Below are 21,033 nucleotides of genomic sequence, written 5' to 3' on the forward strand. Positions count from 1 at the left end.
GGAAGAGTGCTTTCAGGTTCTTAGTGCCAGTGTTTGTGTGAGTAATTGAGCTGGGCTTCACTTGCTGAACAAAATGAGGGAAGTTTGCTGCAGCTGCTGTGCAAAGGACAAGTTGAAAAGCTGGCGTTTAATTCATAAGCAGCAAGGTTAATGATTGTTCTTATTTCATCTGACAAAGAATTTCTTAGTATTGATCCAGCTCCCTCTAACAGGGATTTTTTGTTCTTCCTTTGAAAGAAAAATGAGCAAAATAAGTAGCAGCAATGCTCAAGAATGGAAATGTGGTTAGATTAAGCTCACAGTTTCTTTCCCTTTCTGGACACACTGTGGAAGCCTAAAACTGTCTCCATTTAGAAGTATTTTGCCCTTTCACAAGGAACTTTCTGTGCCGAGGCAGGTGTGCTAGGCATCTTTCTGACAAAGGGAAGAGCCACAGGGAGAATAAGGAGAGAACACCATGTTTACATTTACATTTTCTTTTACTGCTCTGCTTGTAAACCTGCATTAAATACAACTTATGTATCAATATTGCATGATACCTTTCAAATCTCTTTGGGAAAAAAAAATCCATCTTGCTTTGTATAATTACTCATTTGCCTTACAAAAGGGAGAAATAATCTGCCTCTGACTTCCTCTCCTGCTTTTGAGCCTCTTGCTTGTGTCTGGAGGCCTTATGAATGCTACTTACCCCTTGGTGACAGGAGCCCTCCTTTCACTCCTTTTCTTTATTTCTTTATCCTAATTATATTTCCCTCCTGTCAAGCTGAGCTTTCTGTTTGCTGAATGTGTAACATGGTTTTGTAGTGAGCTGGTTGAACATTCATCAGCCTCCTCCTAGGATGAAACCCCCAGCTCCAGCACTGCTCTGTTTGGCTTTTTGCTGGACTCCCCCTAATGAGGATGCATGAAGTGAACCAGTGTGGGGACACAGCGGGCAGAAAGGATGGATTCAAAGGCAGAATACTGCTGATGGTTCAAACCTGCGTTTATGGAGCTCAGTGGTCAGACTTCACTGTCTTTTAACATTCTTTCAGGCTAAATACTGTATTTCCTGAGTTGGCTGTCATCTCCATCTGGATGCTGGCCCCCATACAGACTGACTTGTCTTTTAGACAGCTGGCCCTGTGGCCTTCAGCTAGTTAAACAGTTTGTTGCCCAAATCCAAAACAAACTCACCTGGTTAATGGGCTTAATGCTTCTTAAGAAGATTCCATAAATATTTTATAGAGCAAATGTCACTTCATTTATTTAGGCATAAAATGTAAAGAGATCCTCTAGGAATGCCACAAAATCTTCAGCCACACATACGGCCAAAATGACTACAATGAACAAAACTTCTTGCTGTTTAATTCAGACACAGAATCAAACCTCGCTTTCCCTTGCTTTATTTTAATCTAAGAGTCAACTTTCTTGGCTTCTAAGTGAGCTTTTTCTGTATGTTTGTCTATTTTTAATGTACCTCTCTTCATTCCATCTTCAATTATCCTTTGTCTTTAAACTTTCTGCAGCAGCAGAACCAGTGAAGAACATTTGTCTGCTTATGTCTGTTGGGCTTCTTTGATTTCCCTGGCACTCTACTGGAATAAATCTGTGTTCTGATGGCCATCTCAGGAAAGAGAATCTTAAAATTCTGTGTGAATTTTAGAGGTGATTAAGAAAATGAAGTCAGCAGAATGTCTGCATGTGTGTAAAGGTAAAACTGTTCAGATACGCTGACAGCATTGGCATTTGACGTCTTTATTCAGCATTTCTTACACAGCCAAAATTTCTGTTTGGCCAATACTGCCAAAGGCCCAAGCACGAAGTGCAAATCAGGGTTTGATACGCTCATGGCCAGATTCTGAGACTCCTTACAGCAGCATGTTTCTGCAGTGACTTTTTGATAGATATCTGGAAATATTCCACAGTTGTACTGTTGCGCTGAGTCGAATAGACTTAGTTTGCATTTACATCAGTGGAAAACTGAGAGCACAATTTGACCCTGTAGGTTCTTTTTACTCTATCATAGGTCCTAAGTAGAAGTCAATTGGTTGCAATATCAAGAGGCCTGTAAATTTTATCATTGACCTTTGCTGGGCTAACCACAAATAGTTTAATATTGCTTGTGCTTATTTTTATATACAATATTTCGAGTCAATCTCTTCCTAATTTGTATGTTTAACCCTCTTGTAGAAGCACAGATTTGGACTGTAAGATCAATTTACATACATTATCTGTCTTTATAGCAGCTACGTGCAGCTATATAACTTGTTATAAAGTTTAATTCCTGTTTTAATATTACATTTCAGTTTGTGCCTAGGAAAAAAAAACTCTGTTTTCAACTCATTTGCCTGATACATTTGTGCAGTTTCATGAAATAAATAATTCCATGAAGCACTGAGCTGACCTATACAGTGGTCTTAGGTGTTTCAATTGCATTTTAATGAGGTAAGAAGTGTGATTTTTTTCCCAAATGGAATAAAATCAGACAATAAGGTCAGGAAAAAAAACCAAACAGAAAAACAGCCTTGCAGGAAAAACTTTTCCTTTTAGCAGGATGGGAGGGGAAGGAACATGGTTTGTTACCTGTGCCAGTTTCACTGAGCAAGGTGCCTTGGTGCACTCAGGATGGAGTTTGCAAAGGCTCCAGCAATCCACTGCCAGTCTTTTTAGCTTAAACTGTTGAATACATTTTGTGGATATAGTTTGCTAATTTGGTGTCAAGAAAACAATACAAAATTTAGATTATGGTGTACTTTAGAGCATCTTCTTTGACATCAATGGAGGTACACAGATTACCTCCCTCAGGAGAGCTTGTCCCAGATACATTTCTCACCGTGTGCTTTTCATAGCAAGGGCCAATAAAGAACTAATAATAGCATCACTGAGGGAATAATTTCTGTTGAAATAAGTGTCTGAGACAGTGAATTAAGAGATCATCCATTGGTTGTATTGCTTGTTTGCTATTTAAAGGAAGTGGATTGACTGGAAGACTTGTGGTGATATTCAGGGAAGAAGCCACAGGGAATGGCTTTGCATCAGGATTTTTAGTTCCATCTATAGAGACATGCCAACTTTAACAGATTTTTATATATTGTAGGGGTTGTTCTTTAACTTACCAACATTGATTGCATCCATTTGCTGCTCGGACTAGTTTCCAGCCTCCTTGCAGCACGAGTCGTATCAGTCCTGCTACATTCATCTGGTACTGGGGGACATACCAAAATCACAGTATGGTACTTTCAAGTAGCTGGTGTCTCTCTTTTCATTTCAGAATAAATATCAGATCGAATGTCCAAAGCTGGGCACAGTTCTCCAAATCTCTAGAAACAACTTGGAAACAGGGACAGAAATGTTCCGTGGCATTTGTTTGTACTTCTCCCCAGTATATGGATTCCAACACCTATTCTACACTGCTCCAACAGGTTTGTAAACCTTTCTTGCAGCAGTCAAGCTGCTTGCAGGGGCTGATGTTGAGGCAAGTTGGAGTGACATAGTAATGCAACAATCACAAGCTCTATAGGATGTATTTTTTCCTTTCCAGTTCAGGCCTAAATAGAGTGAGGAAAGTTTAACCCCAATTCTTCCAGAAATTTCCTCTAAAAATTGGACCTATTGAGAAATTATTTGTGAGTGCAAATGTGCAAAAGAACCTCAAAGTGGCTAAATTTGACTTGAGTCGTTCAGGGGTGGAACACGGTTATCTCAAAACTTGTTTCTGCTGTTTTCCAAGGAGCGCACATCTTCTAAAACCAACGTGTCATTTTCCCTCCTCACTATTTGTTTAATAGATGACTTGGCAAATATTTAAATCTCAGTGTACATTTTCTTCTACAAATTGTGGAGCTAACTTAGGGAGTGCATGTAATTTATGGAACTTAAACCTGCAAAATGTTTAACATCAAGTGTTTATACAGTTCTAACATTTGCAATTCACAATTGGTACTGGGCTAGAAAAGGAGAGAATGAGTGTTTCAATCAGAGGAAGGAAATGATATTATGTAACTTACCCAACTATCCAGACAGCTTCAATAGCAAGTCTTTTACTGTACCCGTGTCTCTCAGTTGTTTGCTTGAGGATTCAGGACCAAATTTCACTTTCTCCTGTACTTGTATTGTTACCTAAAGCGGTCTGGAAGTAAAACTTAATAGACAATTTTAGAAGAAAGGGTGCTCAATTTTGCTTTAACAATTTATCTCTGACTGTATTAGTTGGTGTAGTAATTTTCAGCTATAAGTTAGTGATGTATTTGGAGATAAGCATTAAGTATGAGTAACCTCACCTTTGTGGCAGATGGGAATCGATTAATCTGATTAAATGTTGTGATGATTTTTAATCAACGCAAAGCAAAGCAAGACCTTCTTCCAAGGTTTGCTTGCCTCCAGCCAGCCCCACTACTGCTTCTGCATCTCTCTAAAATGGAGTCCTAACAGAAAAGCATTTTTCTTCTTGGTCAGGTATTTAAAGCACAAATGAAATGTATTTCACATTTGAGCTTTCTGATAGTGCCAGCAGCAAGAAGGGTGAAACATATTCCCTATGTGATCTGCAAGGTTTGTTCATTAATCCAAAAGGTAAATTCTCATAATTGCTTGTGAATAGCATTTTTCACTATTATTTGTAAGTGTATGGGGTACTTTACAAACCATGCCCACAGCAAGTATCCTGGAAACCATGCGTTTATCCCCAAGGGCCAAACAAGACAATACCATTGAAGACGATCAGTTCCATGAAGATGTGCATAGGAAACACAGCACTCAAAGAGTTGGGTTAGAAGTCTTCCTTCAAATCCCCTCCAACTTTCTAAGGAAAATTTTGTTTCTAAGAAAAACAAATTCATCCCAGAGGACCCCAACATTGTGTAATTAACTGTATGTAATCTAGAACTCCTTATAGATGAACTGCAGCCACCCCGGGGTGGAAAAAGATCAAGTGTTTTAAAAGTATTTTTCTTTAATTTCCTTTAATTCCTTTCCTTGAATAATTTCCTGAAGAGTAATTTTTAACCAGATATTTCCAATTCTGTCCAAGCAAAGCTGTCAAGAACAATAAATATCTATTATCTATCTTTGTCGTAGTGAATGCTTTAAAAAGATGCAGGGAAGAAAACAGTACACATATTTCACCACTATGGAATCAAGTCCATCAAACCCACCAATTTCTCCTGATTATCTGGTGGGTGTCTGTCACAAGTGACAATCTGTTGTCGTTGTTTTAACCTGCATTCTCAAGGAAATGAGGGTCCAGAGCTCACATTCTATCTTTCTTTTAGTCCTCAGCTAATAACTTCTAGAAACCTTAAACTCACTGACAAACTGAGAAACCTCCATCTTCTCCATCACCAGAGACATTCTAAACAACACTGGACCTTCTGCACCCTGGGCTGGGCTGAATGACCTCAAGAAATGCCTCCACCATTTTGTGAATCTGCTAAAACTCCTTTTATTTTCCTTTCTCTGCAATGAAGCTATCAAAAGATGTAAATATTGGGCAAAACAGAAAACTCTAAATGCATGCAAACTGTAAGTACTTCTGAAAAGCTGACAGCATCCAGTTATCACTGAGACCAAAGTGCTTGACAAGGATATCCTTTTCTAAGACTTCCATTCCAAAAGTCATCTCAACACACCATGTCCTACTTTCCAGTGTTATTCCAATTCCAATCCCAAACTATGGGATTTTCAGCTTGAAATGTCAGCTGTCTTTCAGCAAGTAACAAATTTTTACTAACTGCAGTGCATTGAGCTTTTGCTATGGCTGCTTAAAGTTTTAATACAGGATGAGTCCATCAAGATGAATGCTAATAAACTGTTATCTGAGACTCAAATTATTCAGATAAAAGACTTTAACACAGAAGCTATTTTTTGCATGTATTTCCAACCCTTTGAGGATGGTATCAAACAGCCTTCCTGCTTGCAGAAATTGACAGACAAACTGATGGAAAGGACCTGCACAGCTAAACCACAGGTTCTGTATACGTTTTGTGCATTTGGTCCCCAGAACTGGATCCAAAATCCAAGTGTAGTCACCATAGTCATAGAAATCAGCCTCTAGGAGTTCTAGCTCCTTAGCCTATAGCCCGCAGCCTTGCCCCGAAGAGAGAGAGATGTGAGCTCTGGCTGCTATACCAGTAGTTGTTCTTTATTTTAACCAAGGGATTTTCAACATAAAAATATACAAACATTTCTTCAAATAGCAACTGGCACTCAGGTTTCCTCCTTCCAAGTGACTGTCCCGATCTCTAGACAGTCATATTCTATGCACAGCTCAATAATCATATGAACATCCAGCTAGAGCTGAACTTCATCTCGGAGAGCAGAGTCATCACAGACGGATTGTCCTTTTGCAGGGCAAGTTCAGTAAATCCAGAATCAAAATGATTTTTGTTGTTTTTAATTTTCCTAATCAGCTTAATTCCTGACAACAAAGTGAGACATCAGATTGTTTTAAATGGCAGGATTCCAAATAACAAACTTCAATTTAAGCATTAATGATAGCAACTTGGGGTGTTCTCTGTTATTTATTTACTGGCTGAGAACAGTGCTGTTTGAAACAGTCAAGCAAATTTCTATTTATAATAACCGCATTTCAGGCCAAGTCCTGTACAGCTTGTTCAGGAAAGTTCCTAGGAGCTACAAGAAGAATTTTGGTATAAATATGCTCATTAGTACTTGATCTTTGTGGACAATAACCTTTGGGGTTATTTTCTTTTTTTGGTTCAATGCTCATAAGCAAATCATGTCACCAAAGCATAGACCAGCAGTTATTTACCCTTGTATCACTTATGTTTCAAAACACATCACAGCATTTTTAAATTGCCTCCAGAGACTTAAATTCTGCATCTGAAACCTTTTTTGTTTCAAATATCTTATTTGTAAAATGAGCTTAAAGCAATATTTACTTACTTTGTAGTTTTCTGTTGCTTAATTAATGCTGACTGTCCTTGACTAAAATTCATCCCTGGGTAAACAGGCAGCAAGTGTAAGGCTTAAGCACATTTAGCGAATCCTGCAATCAGTTCAATGTACACCCAGGAAAGCGCAGTCTGCTTCTTAGATGTATCATGTCAGCTGCAGTAATATGCTGTGACGTGAAATACTCAAGCTAATGCTAAATAAAATCTCACTTGCACAAAGTGTTCATACCTGCATGAGTCTGACTTAGTTTTCATTAAAAGGCTCTCCCCTTCTTTGTTACTCTGGGAATAAAGTCGATGGTTCTGCTTTTGGGTAGGAGCTGCAACAGTGAACAAAATTAACATTCGCATTTAGTTTGGTGAGAAAACTTAATAGCTGAGCATTTGGGCAGTCTGAAAATGCCTTTTAAACCAGGGAATGGAGTCTTGGGGTTGTGAAGGTCCACAGCAAAGCTTCTGTGAGCAACACAGGACAGGATCTCACCACAAGCTTTCTGAGCCCCTGTTTGAGTCAGGGTTGGGCAAAGCAGCCCCTCAGCCTGAATTGTGTAATATATTCTTCTTTAAGGCCAGCAGCTTGAATTCTCTTTGTGGTGCTTCTGAGTCGTCATTAGCAGCAGCTTCTTAAGCACAGGAGTGAGTAGTTTCTAAGAATACTTTCAGGCTTTAGTTGTTGTGCAGCAAGTGCCCAACAGGTTCCCTTTTAAAGACCCCATGTTTGTACTGGCTTTGTCTAACACCACTTTTTTCTTCTCCTAAAAGCGGTGTTTGTATTTGAAAATCATTCATTCAGACTAGAAGACAAGCAGTCCACAGAAGTGACTTCAAAGCTTTTATGCACCTTCCAAGTGACCACAACTTCTGCTTTTGCTTTACTGTGCATTTGTACAAGCTGGCAGGTGCCTGGCAGGTCAAAGAGGAAAGGGAAAATAAAGGCAAACTGAGAAGCAAAGTTCAGCCACTGTCCTAAGATGTAATTGTCCATCTAGGGAAGTTATTTTTCCTGTCGCTGAGTTCAGTGTTGGATAACACCAGCTCTTTACATTTTTGGTTTGAGGAAACTCTGGGAAATTTCTGCCTCCTGGGGAAGACACTTGTATTTCAACTGTGAATTCCTGAAAACCCCTTGTGAGTGCTGGTACACATGTAGCACTGGCCCTCTGGGAGCTCAGGTCGATCCAGTGACCTGTGCCTATATGAGCTCCATTTCTTACAGCCTTTCTCGGGGTACTTTGAATACACTCGAACACTGGACAGGCAGATGAAGTCAGGGATTTCTGTCAAGAGCTCCAGTCCCGGAGTGCAGGGCTTCTCTCAGTCATGTTTTTGCTGAGGACAACTAATGTCGATTACAAGACTCAGAAGTTCTCTTTCCGGTTCTTGCTGAAGTACTGCACATAGTACCAAGCAGTGTGCATTTTAAGGAAACAGATTATCAAGAGGAATTTCTATCTCCTTCTGAGTCAAGCAGTTCTTACACAGCTGAGCTGTCAAGAAACTAAAAATCAGTGCAGCATTTGACCCACAGCCTCACTTCACACAGCTAAATACTGAGACTGATTTTACTGAACAGAACTACTTAACGTCATAATTAAGTTTTCATTTTTCATAATATGCTGAATGACAGCTTTGTAGGAAAGGAATAACCCAGAATTAAAGATACTACAGTTCTTGCAGGTTGCTATTTGTCAGTGTGATCCCAGTTGTATTAATTTCCACAACAAAAGGTTCATCCAGAACTTTGACTTTTATGACCACAGGATTGCAGGATAAAACGGTCAGCTGCTAAGGAAGGATTCCAAAGGCATTACCACACAGAGATTTAGAGATTGCCTATACATTCTTTACATCACTAAACCTGAATGCTAGAATTGACCCTAAGAAACTGAAAGAACCTGGTCTTATACAAAATTATACTTGGCAAAAAAGAATGAGGTAGGGAACAAGGTCTATTTGTTTATTTTTACATTTAAATCAGGAGGGGTCTGAAACTCACAGGCACTGAAGAAATAGCTTGTTTGAGAAAACTGGAACACATCTCCTCAGTAAGCTCTCACTCCATAGGAAAGTTCGTGCTCTCTGAGAGGAGTTGAACTTCTTGCCAAGAAGGTATTTAGGCATTCATTTTTTTTAATGAATGCTCCAGGATATTCACACAAAGATACAGATATCAACTACTGTGTAGAATATAATTTAATTAGAAGAGGCCATGGCAGCTGAGCTATAAAACAAGTACGAGCTGTTAGATATAATGATAGAGAAAGAAGAGTAGAGTAAAAAAGTGAGTCATGAAAAAAAAAAAAAGAGAGGAAAAAAACTATTTCATTAAAAGACACTTCCCAGGACTCCTGAGCCAAGTTAATGGTAGAAAAACATGAAACTTATCATGACCATCACGAACGCTGTTCAGGGATGCAGGGATCTTGATACCATGGAAATGGCACTTGTATTCAGGATTATCTTACATGATTCACATATAAATGAAGATGGTTCAGATTTCAGAGCAGTAACAAGACACATCAAAAACTGCAAGTGCTGTTTGCAGTGCACATATGAGCACTGTATAGGGCGCTGTGATGTGGAGGTGCAAGAAATTAAATAGGTATTTAATTGACCTCAATTCAAAGAAAAATAAGTAATGAAATTGTAGTTCCTGATTCGTAGCTAGATGCCACTGACTTCAGTGTCAGCCAGTTGTCACTGCTTTCATGCTGACTTGAGGCAAATATAGCCAATAAGTTTTCTGTAAAATTAAATCCCTTTATTTGCTTCTATAAATAATTTTCTGTAAAATAAGTATCAGAGGTTCTAATTTTGCTAATTGTTATTTTATTTCTATTCCTTTTGCCTTTGAGTAACAGGACTGCGTGTTCTTAACTGGAAGCATTGTCCTGACTAGACTGTTGAGAAGCCAAAATGATGCACTTAATTAGTGCAGCCATGCAAGAGCTTGTGGATGGCAGCAACACTGCTGAGGAGACCCACTGGGTACCTTGCTGCTGCTGCTGTGCAGAGCTCTAGTTCAGGCATCCTCTACCTCAGGCAAGACAGTTTCTATATAATGGTAGGGATGTGCCTAGAAGGTGATATTAAGCATACTGAATACATAGCCTGTTGAACCTCTTCCTCAAAGGTTTTTTTAGGCATCCTCTAAGGCAAGGGGTGGATTTAAGGCAGAGAAGATAAGCAGTGGGGCCCACTGGCATTCACAGCTGGTGCCAGATTTTATTCTCACCAAGCTGGAAGAGCAGTTATTTCTTTGTTCATCAGCTGACTTGCTCAACACCTGATGCCTCCTGCTGAAGACATTTTCCTGGAGTACTCACTCACTGGCCACAAATGAGATGCTGCTGGCTCAACACCTTTTGGCCAGAGCACACCTTTAAGAAGAGCATTATAAGGACTGGAATCTTTCAGGGCAGGATTCCCCTTCTTCAGTGACTCCTTGAAACAGTGCAAACTATCATTTTAAAACAGCATTCATGACCTCCCCTCACTTTGAAACAGAAGTTGTGTGGGTGCCTTTGAGAGCAGATTTAGCTTCCAAAGAGGAGCACCCGTGGAGGGCAGGGGTTCAGCTGCTCCCTTCTCTCAGCAGATTTAGTGATGTTGAAGTGAATTGAAACCCTTGCCTTTGGTGATGGGCATGCGAGCTGCAGGAATGGTTTTCTGCCTTTGCACATAGGGGTGTGCTGCCAGACATGGTACATCAGATGTGTCCGAGTGTCTATTCCTAGTGACTGTCCTTTACTGTCTGACATGACCAGCACTAAAAATCTACGTATTGCAGACCCTAGCTGTTGGGTGCCCAGGCCCTTTACTGGATCTTTATCGAAATACCTAGATGTGCAGCAGTGGTCACATCTAGAACAGCAAATTAAATGTTGGGTATAGAGAAATTTCATGAGAGTGGGTCGTGGTAATGTAATTTTTAGACGAAATTGCATTTAAGCATTGCAGAAGGGTCAGCCCTACCTTGTTTTAGCACTGAGTCAGGGAGAGTGTCAAACATTTCTATTAAAGCCCAAACAAACACTTTGAGACATGGGCAGTCAGACCTAAAATAAATCAGGTAGCACATTTTTTTCCGCAAAAAACACTGTTTGCAAAACTGATAGAGAAAATGCCAAATTTTATCAATGACCTTTTAGAACCATTTTCTGCTGTCAATGTTAAACACATCCATTTTGTCTCTGCATTTATAGGCTTTCTTTTCTTCTCATATATTGGAGCTCTGGATAACGATTCTATAAAAAAATATGTAAAAGCCAACAAATGCAACAGATATATTTTCCCTTTTGAAAAGCATGAATAATTACACCTCCAGTATCCATTACTTGGATGCTTCATGACAAGTTTTTATTTTGCTTCTCTGATATTTTTCTTTTCCTGCCAAGGCAAATCTCACACTGATTGCCTTCTATAGTATTTTACCTGAATACATTACATCAGCCATAAAAAGCACTGTTTTATTGCACCACTCTGGGGGAAAATAAACCAAAACCCACCCAGCCAGATACTTTCTCCATGACATACTAAGGCTGCAATGCTTCAATAGCAGAAAAACAAACAAGAATTTTTGCTAAATACTCTCCTCTATGGGTAACAGCTCCCTGTTTCATTATAAAACTCGTAGAGTGTTGGGTAGAAAACTACAGAAAAAAGTAATTAAAAAACAGATGATCATACAGAAGCTTCTTCATGGAAAGTAATAGTTAAAACTCAACACAATCTACATTAATATTAGAAAGAAAGATTATAAAATCTCCAAACTGTGTCCTTTCTAAAAATACAGGCATCTCAAAATACAAAAGCACGTACACCACAAAAGGTAGAGAGGCTCATAAGTGATCTGTTATCCTAAAGGTCAAATACCCCTTGCACATAAATCAAATATCTCCCAAAATCAAGGTATATGGCTGTACAGACTATATACTAGAGGCTACTTATTAGTAGAGAGGCTTTCAAACCAGTTAGCTTAAATGTTGTTTCCTGGTCTTCTCGTTCCCTCACCTCTTTATAAGATTTATGTGGTCCTTATGGCATAACTTCAGCACAGGCCTTCCTAAACTCACTAATGAATGAAGATATCCATCCAAACAGTTCCTGAGAGTCCAGGTCTTGTGGCTCCCCAAATTTTACCTGTAAATTTGAAAGAGAATAATATCTAACATTAGCATATCCAAGTAATCTAACCCATGTCCAGGATCTTAAAGAAAACAAAAGAGCAAGAGAAAAGTTAAATACTTTCATTATTGTTGATATTAATAATTAGAAAACTTAGAGCTGGCTTAAGTCTCCAGCAATCTGAGAGCCAAAACATCCTAAGTAAAAGTGGCCCCAGGAGTTGTCACTGAATAACTCAGTAACCTGGAGTTCTGCTAACACAATCTCTCTGCCTGGACTATAGATCTCCAGCTGAAAAGGAGAAAAATCAGTAAACTGGCTTTACAAACTGTTAGATGAACCCATTCGTAAGAGGAAATGCCCATGTTAAGGAAATTGTTTATGTTCCACAGTGGGCACGGTTATGTCAGATTAAAGCCCAAAACCTTTCTTATTCTGTCATTTTGCTTTACAAACAAAAGTATTCATAGGGAAGCAAATATTTTGGAGAGCAAAGTAATTTATCGAAGAGCCAGAGCTCCCTGTTCTCTTCTTTCCTTCACCTGAAAAAGGGGAACAGATGGAAAGCTTTTAAGAGATGTGAATGATGTTGGCATCCTGTCTGCCCTGCTATAAAACAAGAGGTGAAAGGCAGTCATACTACAGTGTTTAGTATTAGGAGGATGATGCCTGCATTAACTAAAATCACTTCCACATACACCTTCCAGTTCTTGGATAGGAAAGGATTTTTGATATTACACCTGTTGCTAAGGCTTAATTCAAGAGGTTTGTCATCGTTTTCAGAGATTCCCCGTTAATGGGATCAACGCAGTAAAGAACATAACTCTGCCTGCAACAGCTTCCTTAATTGAGCAGAACAAATCTAGTGAACATGCTCCAAAGGTTTCATCAAAAAGTTTAAAAAGGCATCCTGTGCTGCTACAAGTTCTTATCTCTGCTGTAATTGAGAGCTTCTCTGTAATTGGGGGATGCAGCTCTCCCAGGGCTGAGCAGCAATGATGACGTATTTCAGGTTCCAACTGAAACACACAAAAAGGTCTGGGCAGGTATCTGCCATTACTTGAGTGTGTTCACCTGGACATCATCTAACATGTTCTTAGGAGCAAACTAAGCCTGGAAATCAGAAACAACACAGTAAAAGAAACCACTCTCATATAAACCAGTCACAAAAACTTTAACATCAACCAGTGACACCTGATTAATAGTTTTGCCTGTTGTGTTCCTAATTGCACCTCCTGGGTGCTCCAAGCCCTTGATGGTTGGCACGCCTTGCCACTCACCCACAGTGTACCATCATGTAAAGAACAATGACAGAGGCATTTCCTGGAGCTAATGACCATCTGTGAAAAGTTGATAGCCCACAGCTATACCACAGGCAGTCATCCCCAATTTATTGCTCATTCCATAGAAGTGTCATATGCCAAAGTCATTATTGATTTTATAAGCAGAATACAAAATCATAGGTAGGCCTGCGGTAGTTTTTGGTTTATGTGCAACGTGATTTCCATGGCTACCTACAACAATATTTCCACGTCAGGTATTCCCTTAGATAAGCTGGACTATTCCTTCCTACTGCTTGAGAGAATAGCCTGATCTTTGATCACCCATCCTATTTTATATTTGCTTTACATTTTTGCTGCTTTATAAATATGCAAAAAGTTCTGCCTAGGAATAACATTATTACGAAGGAAAAAGAAACATCCATTCCAAAGGCGAGAAATATATCAAATGCCTAACTTTAGAGAACAATGGGGGACGGAGGGCGAGAAGCAGATAGGTTAAAACTTGAGGCAACTTCCAGCTACATGGAAAATAAAATCCTCTTCAGATGCAAATAAGTCTCAGATGAGTTTCCAGTACAAGAAAGGAAAGCAGAGCCTCACACATCATCACATGTGTTACACCTTCTGGCTGAGTGTACACAGCTAGAGAGAAACCATGTCTATGCAGGAGGAATATGACAGAACACACACACAGAGGAGGGCACATTCTCCCTGGGGATGACATGGGTCTGCAAACAGGACTGACCACACAGCACAGCTCCTTCTGAAGATGACTTTTACGTAAATTGGGTTAGATTCTTTCGCTCCCTGTGCAAGAAATGACCCTCAAAGTTTTTACAGCGCAAATCTCCCCATTTTTAAACTTAGTGAATACTTTTCGACCATTTCCACTCATGTAACTCAAACGTTTGTTCTCTCATTTACAATACTTTTTCCACCCTCTTCTTCTTGCTTTATCCCAATTCTTCTTTCGAAGGCTTGGGACAGAGTTACTCGCCTAGGTGGTACGTACAACTTTGGCTTGCTACACTGAGGCATCTTTGCCATTTCTGAAGGGCTGCAAAAGACACAAAGAAACCCTTGCACATATGCGCATCCCAACCAGAAGGAAGTGCAGCAGGAGGGCCAGGAGACCTCCTTGGATGGATAAGGAGCTCCTGAAGAAAATTTAAATTAAAAAAGAGGCTTATAATAAGTGGAAGCAAGGAGGAAGGCCTGGGAAGAGTACAGGGATGTTGTCTGGGAAGCTAGGGACCAGGTTAGGAAAGCTAAGGCCCAGTTAGAATTAAACTTAGCTAGAGGTGTTAAAGGATAACAGGAAGGGATTCTACAAGTACGTAGCAAATAAAAAACAGACTAGGGAGAATGTAGGCCCCCTCAGGAAGCTCTCAGGAGAACTGGCTACACAGGATTTGGAGAAGGCTGAGGTTCTGAATGACTTCTTTGCCTCGGTCTTCACTGGCAAAGGCTCTGACCACACCACCCAAGTCTTGGAAGGCAGACGCAGGGACTGTGAGAATGAAGACCTTGCGCCTACTGTAGGAGAGGAACTGGTTCGAGACCATCTTAAAAATCTGAATGTGCACAAGTCCGTGGGTCCTGATGAGATCCATCCGTGGGTCCTGAAGGAGCTGGCGAATGAAGTTGTGAAGCCGCTGGCCATCATATTTGAGAAATCATGGCAGTCAGGTGAAGTTCCTGATGACTGGAAAAAGGGAAATATAACCCCCATTTTCAAGAAGGGGAAAATGGATGACCCAGGGAATTACAGACCAGTCAGTCTCACCTCTGTGCCTGGCAAAATCTTGGAGCAGATTCTCCTGGATGGCATGCTAAGGCACATGAAAAACAACAAGGTGCTTGGTGACAGCCAGCATTGGCTTCACTAAGGGGAAATCCTGCCTGACCAACTTGGTGGCCTTCTATGATGGGGCTACAGAACTGATGGACAGGGGTAGAGCAGTTGATGTCATCTACCTGGACTTGTGTAAAGCGTTCGACACTGTCCCACATGACATCCTTGTCTCTAAATTGGAGAGACATCAATTTGGTGGATGGACCACTCGGTGGATAAAGAACTGGCTGGATGGCCGCACACAAAGAGTTGTGGTCAATGGCTCAGTGTCCGGCTGGAGACCAGTAACGAGTGGTGTCCCTCAGGGATTGGTGTTGGGACCGGTCTTGTTTAACATCTTCATCGCTGACATGGACAGTGGGATTGAGTGCGCCCTCAGCAAGTTTGCCGATGACACCAAGCTGTGTGGTTCGGTTGATACCCTGGAGGGAAGGAATGCCATCCAGAGGGACCTTGACACGCTTGTGAGGTGGGCTGATGCCAACCTCATGAAGTTTAACCATGCCAAGTGCAAGGTCCTACACCTGGGTCGGAGCAATCCCAGGCAGAGCTACAGGTTGGGCAGAGAAGAGATTCAGAGCAGCCCTGCAGAGAAGGACTTGGGGGTGCCAGTCGATGAGAAAATGAACATGAGCTGGCAGTGTGCGCTTGCAGCCCAGAAAGCCAACTGTATCCTGGGCTGCATCAAAAGGAGCATGACCAGCAGGTTGAAGGAGGTGATCCTGCTCCTCTGCTCTGCTCTTGTGAGACCTCACCTGGAGTATTGTGTGCAGTTCTGGTGTCCTCAACATAGAAAGGACATGGAACTGTTGGAACAAGTCCAGAGAAGGGCCACGAGGATGATCAGGGGACTGGAGCACCTCCTGTATGAAGACAGGCTGAGAAAGTTGGGGCTGTTCAGGCTGGAGAAGAGAAGGCTGCGTGGAGACCTCATAGCAGCCTTCCAGTATCTGAAGGGGGCCTATAGGGATGCTGGGAAGGAACTCTTCATTAGAGACTGTAGTGACAGGACAAGGGGTAAGGGGTTAAAACTTACACAGGGGAAGTTTAGGTTGGATATAAGAAGGAAATTCTTTCCTGTTAGGTTGGTGAGGCACTGGAATGGGTTGCCCAGGGAAGTTGTGAATGCTCCATCCCTGGCGGTGTTCAAGACCAGGTTGGACAAGGCCTTGGGTGAGATGGTTTAGTGTGAGGTGTCCCTGCCCATGGCAGGGGGGATGGAACTGGATGATCTTAAGGTCCTTTCCAACCCTAACTATTCTATGATTCTATGATTCTATATTTACAATATTATTTTTAGTAAAACACATTACTAATTAAATTTCCTTTGTCAAACATCTCGCTCATCTTCAATGTCTATTCAGATAAAGTCCCCAAAGATTTTCCTGGCTGCATCTTCTGTATAGCATTTACCTACCATAAAACTTCTCATGTTCTTATCCCTCCCCCTTATAAAAAAGGTCCAAATCCCAGGACCAGGAAATTATTTCTGCATGGCAGTAAACTTGTTCCTTTCCTTAAAGCCTCCTGGTGTGACTATTCTGCAGGAGAATACTGTCACCATAGCAGAGACCTCCTGAATTTCAATCACGCTCCAAGAACATTGTACTAAACAAGGAATCTACGTGCTATGTTGTTAAAAAATGCAGCGTGGAGTTTTTATCATTCCTTCTAGTGTAACCCTCTCACCAAAAAAAAACCAACATTTTCCAGTGTACTGGACCTAGATGGGTTGCTTCTGTTCAGAGGAAAAAGTGATTGAGAAAATTAGGTGCTTTTCCGGTACAAGTGTGGGTGAATATAACAGGAACAAACAAGAACAGAGAGTTTCTTTATCAGAATTCTTCTGCCTGTGGAGCTTCCTTTCTGCTCTGCTCATTTTTAGCTACTACTAACATCTCTATCTCAGTCTCCCTCCCACTCAAATAACAGTAGCTGAATCAATGCCCTGGACTTGTAAGCTTGTCACTAGAAAAAAAACTATCAGCCAAAGTAATAGATTTGCAGCTGCCTACCAGCCAGAGACATAGAATCACAGAATGGCTTGGGTTGAAAGGACCTTAACACCACCTAGCTCCAACCTCCTGCCATAGGCAGGGATGCCTCACACTAGACCATGTTACCTAAGGCTCTGCCTAGCCTGGCCTTTGACTGCTGGGAGGAACCAGAACACATTGCTTTTCATAACACGTTTTCTGTAACATGTTGAAAGCATTCAACAGTTAAATTCATTGAATTTATAAAGTTGCTGAACATCTAATTTCTTTTTGATACTTGGGCCACAGACCCTCTGAAAAAAATGGGCTGTTAAGACCTCAAGAAAATGAAAGGCCAGATTTTCATTCAGAGCATGCCAACACTGTTAGATGTGATTAGCTATTTTTCCATTTCTGTGGACACTGTAACTACAAAGCATGTGGAAGTATGGAAACTTCTGGCACTTCTTTCTTCTCGCCTTTTCTTTTTTTTCATTTATAAATAAATAAATGTAGATTTATTTTCATTGTATTTTAATATGAGATGTACCAGTACGTTGCTGTAAAGCTTCTTCATTTCATCACATCTCTTTGACAGTTGGGATAGATCCCCTTCATATTTCTGAATTAAATCCTGTAATAAAATAAAACTTCTTAATTTCATATAGGAGCATAATATTGAAACAGGAATTAAATAGCAGTGAAAACAAGATAATTCATGTCAAAATTTTCATGTCACAAAAATTTCACATTTCACAAAAGATAAGCATACATCAAGCACACACATTTCCCTACAAGTATTGAGACATCAAAGACAAAAAAAAAGAAACATCAATGTTAGAGAAGTTTCTACTGTATCATCCGATGACATTACCTAAATCTATTAAAACTGGCAGAACTAGATAAGCATCATAAGGTCCTAATTTCCACCCACATTTGGCATAGACTAGCCTTTTTGCATAAGTTGTTTATCATTCCCGGTTGCTAGTTCTTAAGGAGACGGAAACTTAACTTAGAAACTTCACTTTTGAAGTAAAGATTCTTTTGTTTTGACAGGAATGCCTTCACTGGAAGTAGGCTTGTTCACAAGTAGGGCAACAGCGCTTCTGAGACTTAATTAACTTCTCTGTACCCAGGCTAATAAACCCTGTGTTTGGTTCTGCTGACCATGGCCAGAACTGGGCTCGCTACAGCTTGCTCAGTGAACTCTCCATTGTGTTCCTACCCCATCTTTTTTTGCCACTAGCATGGGTAGAATCATGTTAGATCAACCTGTATTCATAATTTAGGCATGCCTTAGCATGGTGTTTCTCGGATGGTCTCTTTTTCCAAGTAAGGTTGAGAGGAAATGGCCTCAAGTTGCATGAGGGAAAGTTTAGACTGGATATTAGGAAATATTTTATCACTTAAAAGGGTTATCAAACACTGGAACAGGCTGCCCAGGGAAGTGGTGGAGTACCCACCCCCAGAGGTATTGACAAGATATGTATATGTGCCACCTGGGGACACAGTTTAGTGATGGCCTTGGCAGTGCTAGGTTAATGGTTGAATTCAATGACCTTAAAGGTCTTTTCCAACCTAAATGTTTGGAAACATATAAACAGAATAAACATACAAACATATATATATATATATATATACACACACATATAAACAGAATAAATATGACTGTGCTATTTTCCTTTCTGAGAGCAGAGGAAATTATTAAAAATTCATATATGCTCTAAAATTACTATTATTGCAAAGTGAGTATCATGAGTAACCTTGGGCTACACCCATTCCTCATCCACTCCAGCCCATTTCACTGTGAAGCAAAAGCAGGAGATGCAAAAACTCTGAAAAGCCCTTCTCACGCTGCAGTATGAGACACTATCAGAAGGGAATAAAAGGCCACTTTCCCTCAAATGCTTGACACCCTTGTCAGGGCAGATCTCAGCACAAACTAAGCAGATTACTCATCCTTTCCCTCCAGCCCACAATAAGACTGTGATAATGTTACCTTTAGATCCTTGCAGAACTGTGACTCCTGGGATGTCACTTTGATTGTCTTGGGTTTAATAAGCCGCCTGCACTGAATAACGTCTTCCAATTCTTTCTTTAAAACTAACAAAAGAGAAAGAAAATGAGAAATCTCACAGGCATGCAGTTGTGTCCAAATGGTTGCAAATGTCTAATTTAGGACACATGGAAAATTTAGGCGATTATGGGTCTACAATACATTCATCTAGGAATATAACTTTTTGTGTGGTTATAGAAATCCTGAAAGAGGCATGGGTCTTGCAGAAAAAATATAGTATGTGATCACATCACAGCAACTACTGAATAATGAAGAGGCCGATAATATGGTTATGCAGCAGCCATAAATCTGACCTTTCAGAGATTTAAGCATTGGGCTTAGTAATGAAAAAAACATTCTTCAAACCTATGTTTTGTGTAAAAAGTTCAGGGTTCTTTTAAAGATAAAAGAACAAAAATTCTACTGTGTGTAACAGTAAGAAATCCTGTTTGTACCGTGAGACCTCCTGCTGTGTGAAATGGCAGGAGAAGAGGGTACAGCGTTGGCTCCAGGGACTTGGTCCTGAACTAACTCAGGCTGCATTCTAGCATCTTCCTCTGCTTGTGCAATATTTGCAGAAGATGAGCTCTAGGATGTGCCTTGAACTACATGGTAAGAAAGGCTGATTCACTGGCATTTGGTCCATCTCTTTCCTTCCCTGCTCTGGTGAATGGGTCTCAGAAGATACAAGTGACTAGACTATGCTGGACCCCTCAGGAACCCATGGAAGAAGACAGCAACCTCATCCAGTACTCAATATTTACCTCCTCTGACAGCACCCAACAGTTTCTGGTATAATGCCCATTGTACTGCTTTACCTATGACTTTCCAAAACTGCCTTTAAAATAGTAAGTAATTTTGAATTGCTATCAACATTGTCCCCAGAGAACACAAGTTACCAAAGGTAAACAGTGCTATTTTTACTTCATTATATCTCCTAAAAAGTTGATTGGAGTTTCATGAAACAATATAAACAACCAGGCTACATGCCTGGCTGACTCCAGGAGCCCAGCAGAATAGGTATGAGATTTTTTCAAGCCAAGAGCTGAGAGTGACTATCATTCAGATGTGCTATCAAAGGCTAAAATAGTATCTATTGGTGTGTAGTTAGAGTCAACACCACATCACATTTTCAGAAGATAGATTTTTTACAAACTTTCGACATAATACAAGTCACTTTCATCCACTCATACACCTCCTCTATCAAAACCTTCATTCTAAAATCCATTGAATTCACTGGCCACATTATGACACTGTTCAACGATAACTTGTAAATGTCTTCCAAAATCTGTCTTATATTTGAATAACCTTATTCTATTCCCTCCTGTTGATTGCTGTTGGACTCCTTTCTAGAGAAGATGACCAGTTTTGTTCAAAGAAGCTCTTGAACTTCAGGACTGAACTGTGGGAAAGTTTCTCCTGCCTCATCGCCTGCTCCCAGAGACTCTGCTGCAGCCGTAACTTTGATGGAGCACTTGTATTACTTAACATATGCAGTATATGACAAACTATTTACCATGGGCAGTCTCTTTTTTTATATTTCTAAACCACCTGGACAAACTTTAATATTTCTTTTTTATTTTTCTAAGTTCTTCACGGTAGCACGGCAGGTTCAGTATCACCATAGCAACAGTTTACCTCAGTGTTTTGAACCTTTACCTCTCTTTACAAACTGCAGAAGTGCAATGAAAACCTGTTCCAAATGACTGCACACCATATGAAAATCTTTCTCTGAATTTAGAAACCACATTTACATACCATCAACTTCAGCGCTGAGGCCCTTCATGGAAGCTGGAAAGGAAGAGAGAGGGAAAAAACATGCTAATAAGCACCATTCACA

The 21,033-nt window shown here is 40.3% G+C and overlaps 1 protein-coding gene across 3 annotated transcripts in view; it reads right to left on the minus strand.

Moving 5' to 3' along the window:
• Positions 1 to 11,233: 11,233 nt before the first annotated feature.
• The window catches only part of LOC133262441 (formin-H-like), a 46,429-nt gene continuing 36,629 nt past the window's right edge, over positions 11,234 to 21,033 (minus strand). For all 3 annotated transcript variants that reach the window (XM_061441635.1, XM_061441637.1, XM_061441636.1), the window contains 4 exons: positions 20,952 to 20,984; positions 19,137 to 19,240; positions 17,688 to 17,771; positions 11,234 to 12,038 (listed from right to left, as the gene is read on the minus strand). In XM_061441635.1, the coding sequence (XP_061297619.1) occupies positions 11,934 to 12,038; positions 17,688 to 17,771; positions 19,137 to 19,240; positions 20,952 to 20,984 (326 nt within the window). In that variant the 3' untranslated portion in view covers positions 11,234 to 11,933. The remainder of the gene's footprint in view (positions 12,039 to 17,687; positions 17,772 to 19,136; positions 19,241 to 20,951; positions 20,985 to 21,033) is intronic.

Source organism: Pezoporus flaviventris, unplaced genomic scaffold (assembly GCF_033815535.1).
Source record: "Pezoporus flaviventris isolate CSIRO_AGI_PZ_B2104156 unplaced genomic scaffold, CSIRO_AGI_Pfla_v1 ptg000213l, whole genome shotgun sequence".
Taxonomy (NCBI): Eukaryota; Metazoa; Chordata; class Aves; order Psittaciformes; family Psittacidae; genus Pezoporus; species Pezoporus flaviventris.